The 13,366-nt window shown below is 43.9% G+C and overlaps 1 protein-coding gene across 1 annotated transcript in view; it reads right to left on the bottom strand.

Moving 5' to 3' along the window:
- Positions 1–3,932: 3,932 nt before the first annotated feature.
- Positions 3,933–13,366, bottom strand: part of CARD8 (caspase recruitment domain family member 8) — a gene marked incomplete at its 5' end in the record, with an annotated part of 22,634 nt that continues 13,200 nt past the window's right edge. Inside the window, 3 exons of the mRNA XM_007943025.2 lie at positions 3,933–4,210; positions 6,033–6,077; positions 7,331–7,472. Coding sequence (XP_007941216.2) covers positions 3,933–4,210; positions 6,033–6,077; positions 7,331–7,472 — 465 coding nt within the window. The remainder of the gene's footprint in view (positions 4,211–6,032; positions 6,078–7,330; positions 7,473–13,366) is intronic.

Here is a 13,366-nt window from a genome sequence, read left to right as displayed (position 1 = left end):
CCTTGGTGAAGTATCTATTCATGTCTTCTGCCCATTTTTTAATTGGATTGTTTGTCTTTTTGTTATTGAGGTGTTGGAGTGTTCTATAAACTCTAGAGATAAGTCCCTTGTCAGATATGTTATTACACATGCTGTTTTCAGGTCTGCATTCTTTCTCCTCTCCTTCTGTGGCTCTCATGACACAAATGTCAGACTTTTGTTGTTGTCCCACAGGTCCCCAGGGCTCTGTTGATGTTTTTTCCGTCTACGTTCATCTTTTTCTATGTTTTTCTGATTGATAATTTTTAGTGATCTATCATCAAGTTCACTGACTTTTTCCTGTAATCTGTATTCTGCTATTGAGTCCATTCACGGATTTTTTTTTTTTTTTTTTTTTTTTTTGCTAAAATTGGTATTTGATTCTTCTTTATATTTTCTATTTCTTAGATTTTAGCTTCTATTTTAATGTTCATGCTAGTGTATTTGCAACTACAAATTTGAGGAGTTTTATGATACCTTTTAAGATCAGTGTCAGAAAATTCCACCATCTGTATTATCCCACTGTTGGTGTCTCTTGATTCTCACTTCCTATGTGAGTGACTTCTTCAATCTATATGCCGAGCAAATAATCTGAGAAGCTGGACTATAAGAAGAAAAACGTGGCATCAGGATTGGAGGAAGAATCATTAACAGCCTGAGATACGCTGATGATACAACTTTGCTTGCTGAAAGTGAGGATGACTTGAGTCACTTACTGATGAAGATTGAGGCACACAGTCTGCAGTATGGATTACATCTCAATATACAGAAGACAAAAATCCTCACAACTGGACCAATAAGCAACATCACGATAAAATGGAGAAAAGATTGAGGTTGTCAAAGAATTCACGTTGCTTGGTTCTACAACAGAGACCAATGGAAGCAGCAGTCAGGACATTAGATGACATGTAGCACTGGGCAGTTTGGCTGCGAAGGGACTGTTTCAAGTGCTCAGGAGCAAGGATGTCTCCTTGAGGACTAAGGTGCACCTGACACAGGCCATTATATTTCCAATCACCTCGTATGCATGTGAGAGCTGGACAGTAAATAAGGAAGACCGAAGAAGAGTTGATGCTTTTGAGTTGTGGTGCTGGCGAAGAAAGCTGAAGGTACCATGGACTGCTAAAAGAACTAACAGATCTGTCCTGGAGGAAGTGCAGCCAAGATGCTTCTTGGAAGACTTTGTCTCACCTACTTTGGTCATGTTGTCAAAGGGGACCATTCCCTGGAGAAGGATGTCATGCTTGGTAAGGTGGAGAGTCGATGAAAGAGGGGAAGGCCTTCAACGAGATGGATTGACACAGTGGCTGCGACAAAGGGCTCAAGTATAGCAGGGATCATGGAGCTCACGCGGGATCGGGCAGTGTTTCGTTCTGCTGTACATGGGGTTGCTATGAGTCGGAAACAACTCAACAGCACTTAACAACAACAACATGTGAGTGGAGATGTTTGTGGATCCTCCTCTTATGCTGACTACTTTTGATTTCAATGTTTTGTGATGAAACTCTGATCTTTTTATCCACGTGCAGAAAGGGAATTTTGTTTGTTTTGCCTTCTGTGAACTGTAGTTACAATGTTCGTCCAGTTTTCAAAGTCTTTTGAAGTGCTCTATGGGTCTCCCCCATGTATGTATCTCTTTGACTGGGACAGAGACCTACCTGTTAGCTCAGTTCTCCAAGTCTTTAGTGTGTTAAATAGAACCAGATCTCTGCACACAGAGGTTATGGATTGAGTATCTCCCCAAAATACATGTTGTAAATACAAACCCCAATGCCTGAGGCTGTAATCTCGTTTTGGAATAATGTTTCCTTCATTTTGTTAATGAGGCCATATAAGGGTAGGCTGTTTCTTGAGCCAATACGTTTTCAGATATAAAAAGAGCAGATCAGGCACAGAACAATGAGGGTAAACAGAAAAAATAGACGCCATGAGGAGATCTCCAGGGAATGTCTTTAAGAATGCCAGAGGAGGAGAGAACAATCATGGGAGAAAGAAGGGCTGCTTATGCACAGGGAGACAGCTCAGGGGGCAGGAGTGCATGGAGGGATGGACACAGGGAAGAGGTAACTACGGGGAGGAAGTGGGAGGGGAGCTGTTGCATTGTGGGAAATTGTGGTCAATGTCATGAGACAGTGTATGTGAGCTGCTGTATGGAAAGTGAATTTGCTCTGTAAATATTCACCCAATCACAATTAAAAAAAAAAGAATGCCAGAGGAACCACTGAGACTATGGCCCTAGCTGCCCTTTGGGTCTGGAATTGAACCCACTCCTGTGGCTTCCAGCCAAACAAAAGGCATATGGGCTGAACATTTATATTAGGTAGATATAGTACTTCAAGAGATCAATCCTGGGAGAACAGAAGGGCTGTGTCTGCACAGGGAGACAGCTCAGGGGGCAGGAGTGCATGGGGGGGTGGGTCCCGGGGAGGGGTTAACTATGGGGAGGAAGTGGGAGGGGAGCTGTTGCATTGTGGAAAATTGTAGTCAATGTCATGAGACAAAATGTATGTGAGCTGCTGTATGGAGAGTGAAGTTCCTCTGTAAACTTTCACCCAAATCACAATAAAAAATAAAAAGAGAGAGAAAGAGAGGTTATTTCTGTGGAACCTGGGAAATGTATCCAGAGAGTTTCACCTGCATCTGTAATGTTTTAAACATTAAACTAAATTCTATATCATGCTTTTTCAAAAATATATTATTTAAATAAATGTTATCAATCTGAAACAGTATATGCTGGATTTCAAAGGAATAAAACCATGTATCTTCTCTTCTTTATGTAATGTCAGATTTTCTTCTAAATTTTGGTAATTTACCTCAATTTTTTTCAGCTTTATATGCTTATGAACCTTCAGTATGTCCACCATGGGTTTCCTTATGAACCTTCAGTGTGTCCACCGTGGGCTTCCTTCCACAAATATTGGCCTCGGTTCTTGGGACTTACCTTCTTGATAAAACCAATGGAAACGATGGATAAAATGTCACTTAACGCTTCCAACACTGACAAGTCACAGAAAGCACAGCTCGGTAATAAGCTGAGTGAAGGCAAGAACTCAGAGAGGTGAGCTTCAGAACCTCTGCCTTTTCCTCTTAAGGGCCTTTGCTAATTCAGGCAAGGTTCAAATTTGGAAGGTTCCCCAATACCGCTCAGAAGTACTCATAGAATTCAGCAAAGTTGTTATACTGACAATTAGAGTTTATTACAAAAACAAAACAATACAAAAAAACACTGCCATGGAGTCAGATCTGACTCATAGTGACCTCTCTCCTTGGGTTTCCGAGGCGATATCACTATAGAAGTAGATTGCCCAACTTTCCTTCTGAGGAGTGGCTGGTGGGTTTGAACCGTCAGCCTTCTGGTTAGCAGTCAAATGCCTTAGGCACCATGATACCAGAGCTCCAGAGTTAATTACAGCAAGTTAAAAAGAAAAAAATAAAATAAAATGAAAGGAGATAGATGGAAATCAGGAGTGGAAAAAAATGCACAGGGCAGAGAAGGGTCTAGAAGAGTTTCCAGTACAGACTTGCCAGCTGTCTCCTCCTGGTGTAGTCATGCAGACAGCAACCATTTCTCCCCGCAACAATGAGTGGCAACAGGCATGGAGAATTGTCAACCACAGAAGCTCACCTGAACCTTGCGGTTCAGAGTTTTTACTGGGGGTCCGTCACATAGGCAACAGTGACCACCCGCAGCCCCATCATGAATCGTACTGTGATGGGTTATCAGGTGTGAACCAAACCTCACCATTAGTTACACTGTTACCACAGACCATCCAGTGTGACCCAAAGTCCCCGCAAGCAAAGGCACTCTTATCAGGCAGAATATTCAGGGGATTCAGGATTGCTTACCGAGAGCTGGGGCAAATGGCCCGATCTTTGTTTGGGCAAGCTTACTCCTTCACAGCTCACCGTATCTGTCAGCGTGTCAGGGACAAACCTGCCTGCCTGAGGTAGGACATGAGGTAAGGGTCCCTCGTGCTGAGGCTCCAGTAGAGTAACTCCAGGGCCTGGTCCCCCTTCTTCTCCACCAGACTCAGCAAGGTCTTGTTCTTCTTCTGACGTGTCTGCTCTTGCTCCACCAGTTCCTTCTCATCCTCACTGAGGACCTCCCTGTCCTGGAGGTCATCCAGCACCCCGCCCAGGCACCACATGCGGGCCTGCAGTTGCCGGTAGTGTTCCTTCACAAAGGCTGCGCCTGGGTGGGAGGAAGGGTTACAGACACAGAGAACAACACGTCACTTACGGGTTCAGGACCTGTGCCCGGCCAAAGTCGGTTATCTGGGCTGGGCATGCTGCTGCTGGTCCCACACACACCTTCACGGGGTCCACAGCCCACTGGCAGTGGCCCGTGAACTGAGCGACCTTCAGGGAAGGTCTTCCTCCTCCCTTCCTATAAGCTCTGACAGCCTCTCCTCTCTGAGCTGGTTTCATTTAAACACTAGACTGGACTCTAGATTGCTGTACATCCATGTGTTCACCTAACAATCCAACAAAAATCACCAAGCCCACCAATCGTCAGAAACTGCACACGCTGCTAGACTTCTGGAGATAGATTAGGCCGATGCCTGGCCCCCAAGGCTTTCCTGTTAAATATGTGCAGGAGGAAACGTAATTGGATAGCTACAACCAAGGAGAAACAAAGACACCCTGGAGGGAAAACAGGGGAACTTTCCATCATGCAGACTCAGGATGGTTCATGTATTAAATCTCTCTGTAGCCTTGGCCACGTTCAGTCTCTTCCCTGCATCATGCTGTTGTTGCTGTAAGGTGCCATCGACTCAGCTCCGACTCATAGCGAGTCTATGCACAACAGAATGAAACACTGCCCAGTCCCTACATCATAGTGTCTACTATTTATGTACAATGGTGCCTCTCGAAACTTTTGTTAACCAGGATGGCAGAGATAGTGAATGCCCATTCATCTGGGGCTATAATCCAAACAGCTTACTAAAATGATGACATTTCTTTTCTGTTCTAGGATTTATCTTTAAGAAAAATAAATAAATCTCGGGAAATTGACTCAGGCCAGTGTGACGCGCTGAGTTCTCTTCATTGAGGAGTGTCAGACCATGCTCAGTTTTCTCCCGTGTAGTCTCTTGTGCCATGTGGGGCTTGCCGTGTTGACTGTGGAGCCTGGTGTCTACGCCAACATCATGGAAGGCACGGTGGGGACAGGGAGCCATCATGCACCTGTGTGACATCACAGCTGTCATGTGATCCAATGGACCAGCCTCACCTGAAGGTGGTTCCATCTCTTGCCCTCATTCCTTTGAGCCAGGATACTCCCTTTATACATTAAGTCCATTGAAGGTGGACTTGCTGTCCATGGCCACACAAATGGTTTCTTAGGTACAAAGGACATTACAATGGCTGTCTTGTGTGATTTTTAAAATTAATATGCAAATGAGGGCATCCGAAGACAAGTATTTGGAGACCTGGATTCACTTACTAGCTGATGACAGACTTTATGTCTCCAAGTGTGGCTCCTTTATGGTAAATAATTTCTTTTTCTCCTCCAGACAAATTCCAGTTACATTAACCAATGCCCTGCTCATGGCAGTTCCTGATTTTCAATCAGTGTCCAATGCCAGTTCCCTGCTTCCCATCTCAGGGTGACCCACGGCCAGTCATCCTCGCTGTTTGCAGGAATCCTAGTCCCCCTTTGCTTAAGTCCCCAAATCCATATTCTCTCCCATGGACTTTCACTGCTGGGCTCTGCCTCTCTAGCCTCATGTTTACTCTGTTTCCCTAACAATTCATGTTCGTCATACAAGCTACTTCTACCTCTACTTCCCCATGCGACATTTTTCTCCCATAATTTGCTGTTGTTCTGTCTGCATATTGAACCCTAAGCCCCTTGTGACCTAAATCCTGCTCATTGTGGTTGTCTCTGAAATTAGCTGGTCTTTGTAAGTGGCAAGAACAAGAATGAACCCTTGGGTGTTACATGAAGTCATCCAGAAACACCCTTACACCAGACACATCCCTGTAGCTTTTCACAGAAACATTCCACTGACCTGAGAAAGTGGGCGAGGCCAATGCATCACCAACGTGGAGATCCACTAGGACAGAAGGACAATTGGAGAATGAGATGAAGATCAGTCATAAACCATTATTGGCCTTTCTAGTCTCTGGTGCAACCGACTGAAACCATTCCATTCCATTCCATTCCATTAACTAGGAACCCTGTTTTGAAACTTAATACCCTTCACAGCCCATTCAAGTAGAAGGTTCCTCACTGCCCATTAATTTATCAGAGAAAGGAAGAAATCTGTCCAACGTTCCTTCAGTTTCTATTTGCAAGCCAGTGTGTTAACAAATATGATGGCTACCAAAAAAAAAAGATATCATGGTGTCTGTAAACTAAGAGTCTCTATAAAGGCATGTTAGGAGTGTAATAACCACGTTAAGTGACAAACTTGAAAATCTTTTTTAAAATGTGACACTGCTTGCGTAGATGATAGAACTGAAGTCTGGATACCTTCCTAAGTTGCTGGAAGCGTCTCCCCATTGCTGGATGTTCCAGTGGGCTTTATTTCCCCACTGCAAACACTGCTCCAAGAAATATCTTTGCTTGATCTACAGGTAGACAGATGGGTGGACAGGCTGAACAATCAGGCATGTCTATGCCCACGACCATGTATAGGGTTGGAAGACAATGTGTCTACAAGTATATTTGTCTGTTCTGCAAGAATGTCCAGGTATATAGTAGAGCTGACCAGGGACGAGGTTGTAGTCACTTCTTGGCCACAAGAAGGTATAATATCGCCCGCTGCTTTTAAAAGTATATATTGATTTCTCCATCACTGTAGCTACTCTAGCGGTGGGTGGCCTTTACAAAGGATTCTGTCTTAGAATTTTTGTTGTTCATCCAGGGACTTAAGGACCCACAGGTCATCTCTGGCAAGGGTCTGCGAGTGACTAAGCCCCCTGAGATTACGTTTATGGTGTTGAGTTTGTGTGAACCGATAAAACACTTTCTAAGAATTTTCCTCAGCTTGTCTAAAGGCATTTACCACCACAAAACCAGAAACGTGACTACACAGGGTGTCGTAAAGCTGTGTGGGAGATGGAATTAAATGGCCTTTATGCAACTTCTGACTCCTATAATTACTATTTCCTGTTCTTTATCCCTTAGGTATCAGAGGCTCTATTCTCCACACCAATGTCCATCCTCTCCCCCAAGCACATGTTCACATTTTCTTCCCTAGAGATGTACCATTACTGCCATCTTTGTTTCACTCCCATTAAATAGAAACTGATAATAGATTTGTTTTCTTCTCTGGGATGGGACCAGAAACAAACATTCACCTACCTGGTTTCACCAAAGTCTCCCAGACCAGATTCCCAAGTCTTTTGTCAGTAATTTCTAGATGGATGGGTTCCTTCATCTGTCCAGCATAGACTTTCGAGAAGGGCTGGATCTCTTCAGGACTCCTGTAGGATAACTTCAACTCCTACAGAAAACATATGCGGTGCAGTGAATTCCTTGGTATGGCTTCTCTAGCCATAGCCTTTGTAACTCCCACCAGATTACTGGATGGGACCATGCAAATAAGGTGCATAGGACTCTGACGTTGGGATTGGTGAGTTCTGTCACTCTGCCAGGCTTAAAATGAGCCCTCCTAGAGGCAGAGAGTAGATCTCACTGCCATCAAGAGAGAAGAGCTGGAGGTGAAGTGGAGCGGGTCCTTGGACCGAGATCCCTGTGCTGGACCTCCTTAGCTGAGGGATGCCCCAGCAGGGGGACACCCTGGTGGAGAGATGATGGCAGTGGAATTTAGAGGCACGAGACAGAGCAGCAGGCTTACCTGGCCTGCAGAGGCAGAGGCCAGGACGAGAGGCCAAGGACCAGAGAAGTGTGTCTGAGGGCACAGCAGAAGGAACACTGTCCTGATCGAAGAATTGTATCCTGAGCGTGTTCCTGAACCGATTTGTAGCCTGTTGCTTCTCTAATAAACCCCATAATCATCAGTACTGTCCATGAGTTCTGTGTGGCCATGGCAATGAATTATTGAACTCAGCAGAGACATAGTGAGTCCCGTGGGAGGGATGGCTGGTGTCAGAATTGGTAAAAGGCTGGAGGGTGGGAGCATGCCTGGCCTCATAGGAATAAGCCTTGGGCTGCTGTTGGTGATTCTGTCTTCCTCTTGTGAAATTAGAGGTCAGAAGATTCCACTTCCATGTCCTTTTTGCAACATATCACTTCTCTTGAAAGAGTGGAGTGTGGAAAGATTGGTTCCCTAGAATGAACAAGCCAACGGAACTTAACCTCTGTTTGCTGCATGCATCCCGTGGCTGCTTGAAGACTAAAATGGGTGGAGAGAGGTCAACATGTTTTTACAGGTACAATTGGAGGAAATACAATTATTTTATGGAAGGAAGAGTAGCTTCGGGCTCAACTGTCATGGTCAGAAAAAAATACTGGTGCTATTGACTGTACACAACTCTTCAGTTCTTGAAGACCTTCATTAACGTTGCCAGCAGATCAGAATCTGACACTCTACAGAGAGGCAAGAGTCCTGACCAGGGACTGGATCCCTTCTCCCTCAGCCTAAGTGGGGACATCAAGGGTCATTTTGGATCACTCTGGTCTGTACCCCACCCCGTCAGGATTCCTAGGGACTGCTACTGGCAGGGAACTGGCATTAACCTCCAAGCCAGCGCAGAATGAAGAAAAGCTTGGCTGATACAAATGTGATTCTTTCTGGAGACAAGCCTCACAGCTCTGGAAAAATAATAATAATAATTTTTTAAAAAATCATCATCAGAGGTCAAATAATTGGCTCTCAGTCTTTCAGATGGAAGACGATTCTGAGCAGAGCTCACCTTACTTGAGTATTTATCACCTCACGTGAAAATTTTGCATTTCCTGTCTCATGTCTACTATCCTCAACTCTCACAGGAATGCACCGTGTGTTATTCATCTCTGTCTCACCAACGGCTGTGCCAAGTCCCGCCACAGCCAGTGAAGCTGCTTGTCTACAGGACAATCAAGTGTCTGAGCAGCAGTGTCTGCTTTGCATTGGTTGATTCAGACTTCGTTTGTTTTCAATTTACTTTGTTGTTGAGAATATACACAGGGAAACGTGCATCGATTCAATAGCTTCTCCATGTACAATTCAGTGACACTATGACATTCTTTGAGTTGTGCATCCATCCTCATCTTCCTTTTCTGAGTTGCTCCTCCCCCATGAACATAAATTCACTGCCCCCTAAGGCTCCTATCTAACCTTTCAAGTTGCTCTTTTCAATCTGATCCCACATAGACAGCTTTTTTTTTAATTTTATTGTGATTTGGGTGAAAGTCTACAGAGCAAATTCATCTTCCATACAGCAGGTCACACATATTTTGTCTAGTAACATTGACTGTAATCTCCCACAATGTAACAGCCTTCCTCCCACTTCCTTCCCATAGTTACCTTTTCCCTGTGCCCTTCCCTCCATGCACCCCTGCCACCTGAGCTGTCTCCCTGTGCAAACACAGCCCTTCTAGTCTCCCATGATTGCTTTCTCCAAGGAGTGTATCTACCTAATGTGAATGTTCAGCTCATATGCCTGTCTTGTTTGGCTGGAAGCCACAAGAGTGGTTTCAATTCCAGACCAGACAAATAAAACGGAACAGTCCCAATGTTACCAAACCACAAGGCAGGCCATTAATTCAAATCCACTGAAAAGTCCCAAGGTCAGCAGAGCACGGCAGGCTGCTGAACAACGACATGACTACATGCAGGGTTCAAGCGTGCCATAGGCTACAGACCATTCCCAAAGCTGTTTCTTATACACAGGAAGGAGACAACATAATCAAAGGCAGCTACTCAGCTGCTCCCAGTAGATTCCACCATGGAGTTGATTATCAGTCTCATCATGGGGAATACTACATCCATCTGCCCAGCCACTCAGCCAGGCCCAACCAAGTTGACACACAAATGTAACCACCACAGCATGGTGTACCAGTTCCTTGGACTAATTGTTTCCACATGTCTTTGGTTTTCTTCATTCTTCTTTGATCTGGACGGGAAGAGACCCACTGTTGCAACTAGGTGGCCACTTTGCAAGCTTTTAAGATCCCAGTCACTACTCGCCAAAGCAGGATGTGGAAAATGTTTTTGCATAGTATGTTATGCCAATTGAGCTTGATGTCCCCTCAGACCACGGTCCCGAGGCCACAGGTCCAACTACTCACTCCCTCTGGGTAACTGGCTGTAGCCAAGAAGTGACCACAACCTTGTCCCTTGTCAACTCTACTATATACCCAGAAATTCTTACACAACATACTAATACACTTGTAGAAACACTGTCTGCCAACCCTATACATGGTCATGGGCACACTCCCTGCTGCAGAGACATACCTAATAGTTCAGCCTGTCCACCCATCTACCCACCTGTATATCCATGTTTGCCATCACTGACAATGTAGTACTGTATGTGCAAAAGGGTTCATCTTTGTTGTATGTACCTTCCATGCACCTCTCTCTGTCTTCCTCTTCTTCAATGTCACCATGTTGATCACTCACATTTGCTACATTGCCCTTCTCTTCACCCAAATCAATACTTGTCTCGACCTATCTAGCAGTGTTCCCTCCTCTCCCCTCCCACTCCTTGTAACCAACAAAGAAAATTTCCTTCCATATATAAACCTTTCCTTGGCTTTTTACAATAATGGACTAACACAATATTCGTACTTCTGTGATTGCCTTATTTTACTCAGCATAAAGTCCTTCAAGTTCACCCATGTCATGTGGTGTTTTGCAGATTCTATGTTATTCTTTAGGGTTGCATAGTATTCCATTGTGTATATGTACCATAGTTTGGTTATCCATTCTTCTGTTGATGAGCACCTAGGTTGTTTCCATCAAAAAGATTATTGTAAATAGTACTGCAGTGAACACGGGTGTGCATATATCTCTTCTTGTCCTGGCTCTCATTTCTTTAGGATATATACCTAGTAACGGGATTGCTGGGTCAAATGGTATTTATTTCTAATTCCAACTTTTTAAGGAATCGCTACACTGCTTTCCACAGCGGTTGTGCCATTTCACAGTCCCGCCAGCAGTTTATGAGCGTCCCAATGTCTCTGCATCCTCGCCAGCATTTGTTATTTTCTGTTTTGTTGGACTTGCTCCTAGTGCTGGGCCAGAGGGTATCTCGCTGTCGTTTTGATTTGCGTCTCTCTGATGGCTAATGATCGTGGACATTTCTTCATGTGGTTGCTGGTCACCTGAATATCCTCTTTGGTGAAGTGTCTATTCATATCTTCTGCCTATTTTTTAATTGGATTATTTGTCTTTTTGTTGTTGAGATGCTAGAGTTTTCTATAAGTTTTAGAGATAAGCCCCTTGTCAGATATGTTGTTGCCAAATATTTTTTCCCAATCTGTAGGTTCTCTTTTTACTCTTTTGGAGAAGTCTTTGGAAGCACATACAAATTTAATTTTTAGAAGATCCCATTCATCTAGTTTATATTCTACTGTTTGTAGATTTTGGGTTATGCTTGATAGTCTATTTATGCCATATATTAGGGCCCCTAAATTTGCCCCAATATTTTCCTTGAGGAACTTTATAGTTTTAGGGTTCACATTTAAGTCTTTGATCCATCTGGAGTTAGTTTTTGTCCATATAGATAGCTTTTAAAATAGCATAATGCTCAAAGCAGATATTTTTCTAAACTGTTGTTTGGTTTTAAGAAGACTTTGGTGGATATTTTTGGTTTGAGGTTTAAAGATTACCTCAGGGCAATAGTTTCAGGGGTTTGTCCAGCCTCCATTGCTCCAGAAAGTATGGATTCCATTAGAATTTGAAATTCTGTTCTGCATTTTCCCCCTTTTGATCAGGATTCTTTTATAGACTCATTGATCAAAATGTTCAGTGATGGTAGCCAGGCACCATCCAGTTCTGGTCTCATGGCAAAAGAGCCAGTTGTCATGGAGGCAATTAGCCACACAGTCCATTTCCTCCTTCTGTTCCTGACTCCTCTTCTTTCTCTGTTGCTTCAGGCAAACAGAGATCAGTTGTCATGCCTTGGATGAGTCAGAGCTTTTAAAGGAAACTGGGAAGTATAAGCAGACCAACAACAGACACTTTACTACATTCTTATGATGTAGTATACTTAGGAAAAAGCAATAAATTGATACTTGCAATTGGGTTTATAACTTATATTTTCTGTGTGACTTTGGGGAAAATCATTTTTTGTACTTTAAAAAACAAAACAAAACAACTCACTGCCAATGAGTCAGACCCAACTCATAGCAACCCTTCCTTGGGTTTCCAAGGTAGTATCACTATGGAAGTAGACTGCCCAATCTTCCTTCCAAGGAGTGGCTGGTGGGTTGAACCGCCAGCCTTCTGGTTAGCAGTCAAATGCCTTAGGTGTCCAAAAAAATAAATATATTAATTAACCCTCTCAATTTTGCCAACCTTCAGTCTTTCTCTTTGTCTTCCTGGATTCTATAAAAGAAAAAAAATTACATTGATCCAAAAACAGTAAAATGGATTGATTATTTTCAAATGAAGAATTTAAAACTGACTGAGATTTGTTTTTTTTCCATCCAAATTGAAAAACAATAAATTTTGATACTTTATCCTGGAGATGGTACAATGAGTTGGACAATCCATTCTCACTACTGGGATTACAGTGTACGAAACCTTTGGCAATCTATTTGGAAATACTCTTTCAATGGGTTAATACCCTTTGGATCAGTCATTTCACTTAGAGCAGCTCCAACAGGCACAGTGTAAGACCACATGTGGAAATGCCTATTGCCAGCGTACCTGTAAGGAGACACAGTTAGAAGCAATTAAACGTGAAATAGCACCATGCACCTGTTGGTCTGTGACACTGCGACGTGTGTGCTACTGTAACGCTGGAAGCTATGGCACCACTACTTCAAAGAGCAGCCATTCCACCCGCGGTGGACAGGTTTCAGCAGAGGCTCCAGACTAAGGCAGACTCGGAAGAAATGCCTGGCATTCTAGTTCCGAAGATGAGCCGGTGGAAACCTTTGAGATCATAACAGAACACTCTCTGACTCAGCTGCTTTGGATACATCCTCAGGAGGTCGTAGGAGGAAGACATCCCACTTGGTGAAGCACAGGGCCAGCGCGGCAAGGGAGACGCTTGGCGAGACAGACTGGCATGACAGCTGCAACAATGGATTCTCACATACCAGCAACTGTGAGGGTGGCGCAGGCTGGTGGACGTTTTGTTTTGTTGAAGAAAAGGTCTCCGGGAAGGCGGGGCAAGATGGCGGACTAGGCAGAAGGACTGCACAGACCCTCTTCAACAAAGAAAAGGGAAACCAATTAACACAGACACAGAAGATAATCTTGGACCCCTGAGCCTTAAAGGAAAG

This window comes from Orycteropus afer, unplaced genomic scaffold (genome assembly GCF_000298275.1).
Source record: "Orycteropus afer afer isolate SDZICR_OR568_19922 unplaced genomic scaffold, OryAfe1.0 scaffold00099, whole genome shotgun sequence".
In the NCBI taxonomy this organism is placed as follows: domain Eukaryota; kingdom Metazoa; phylum Chordata; class Mammalia; order Tubulidentata; family Orycteropodidae; genus Orycteropus; species Orycteropus afer.
This window is presented reverse-complemented; position numbering and strand designations above follow the sequence as displayed.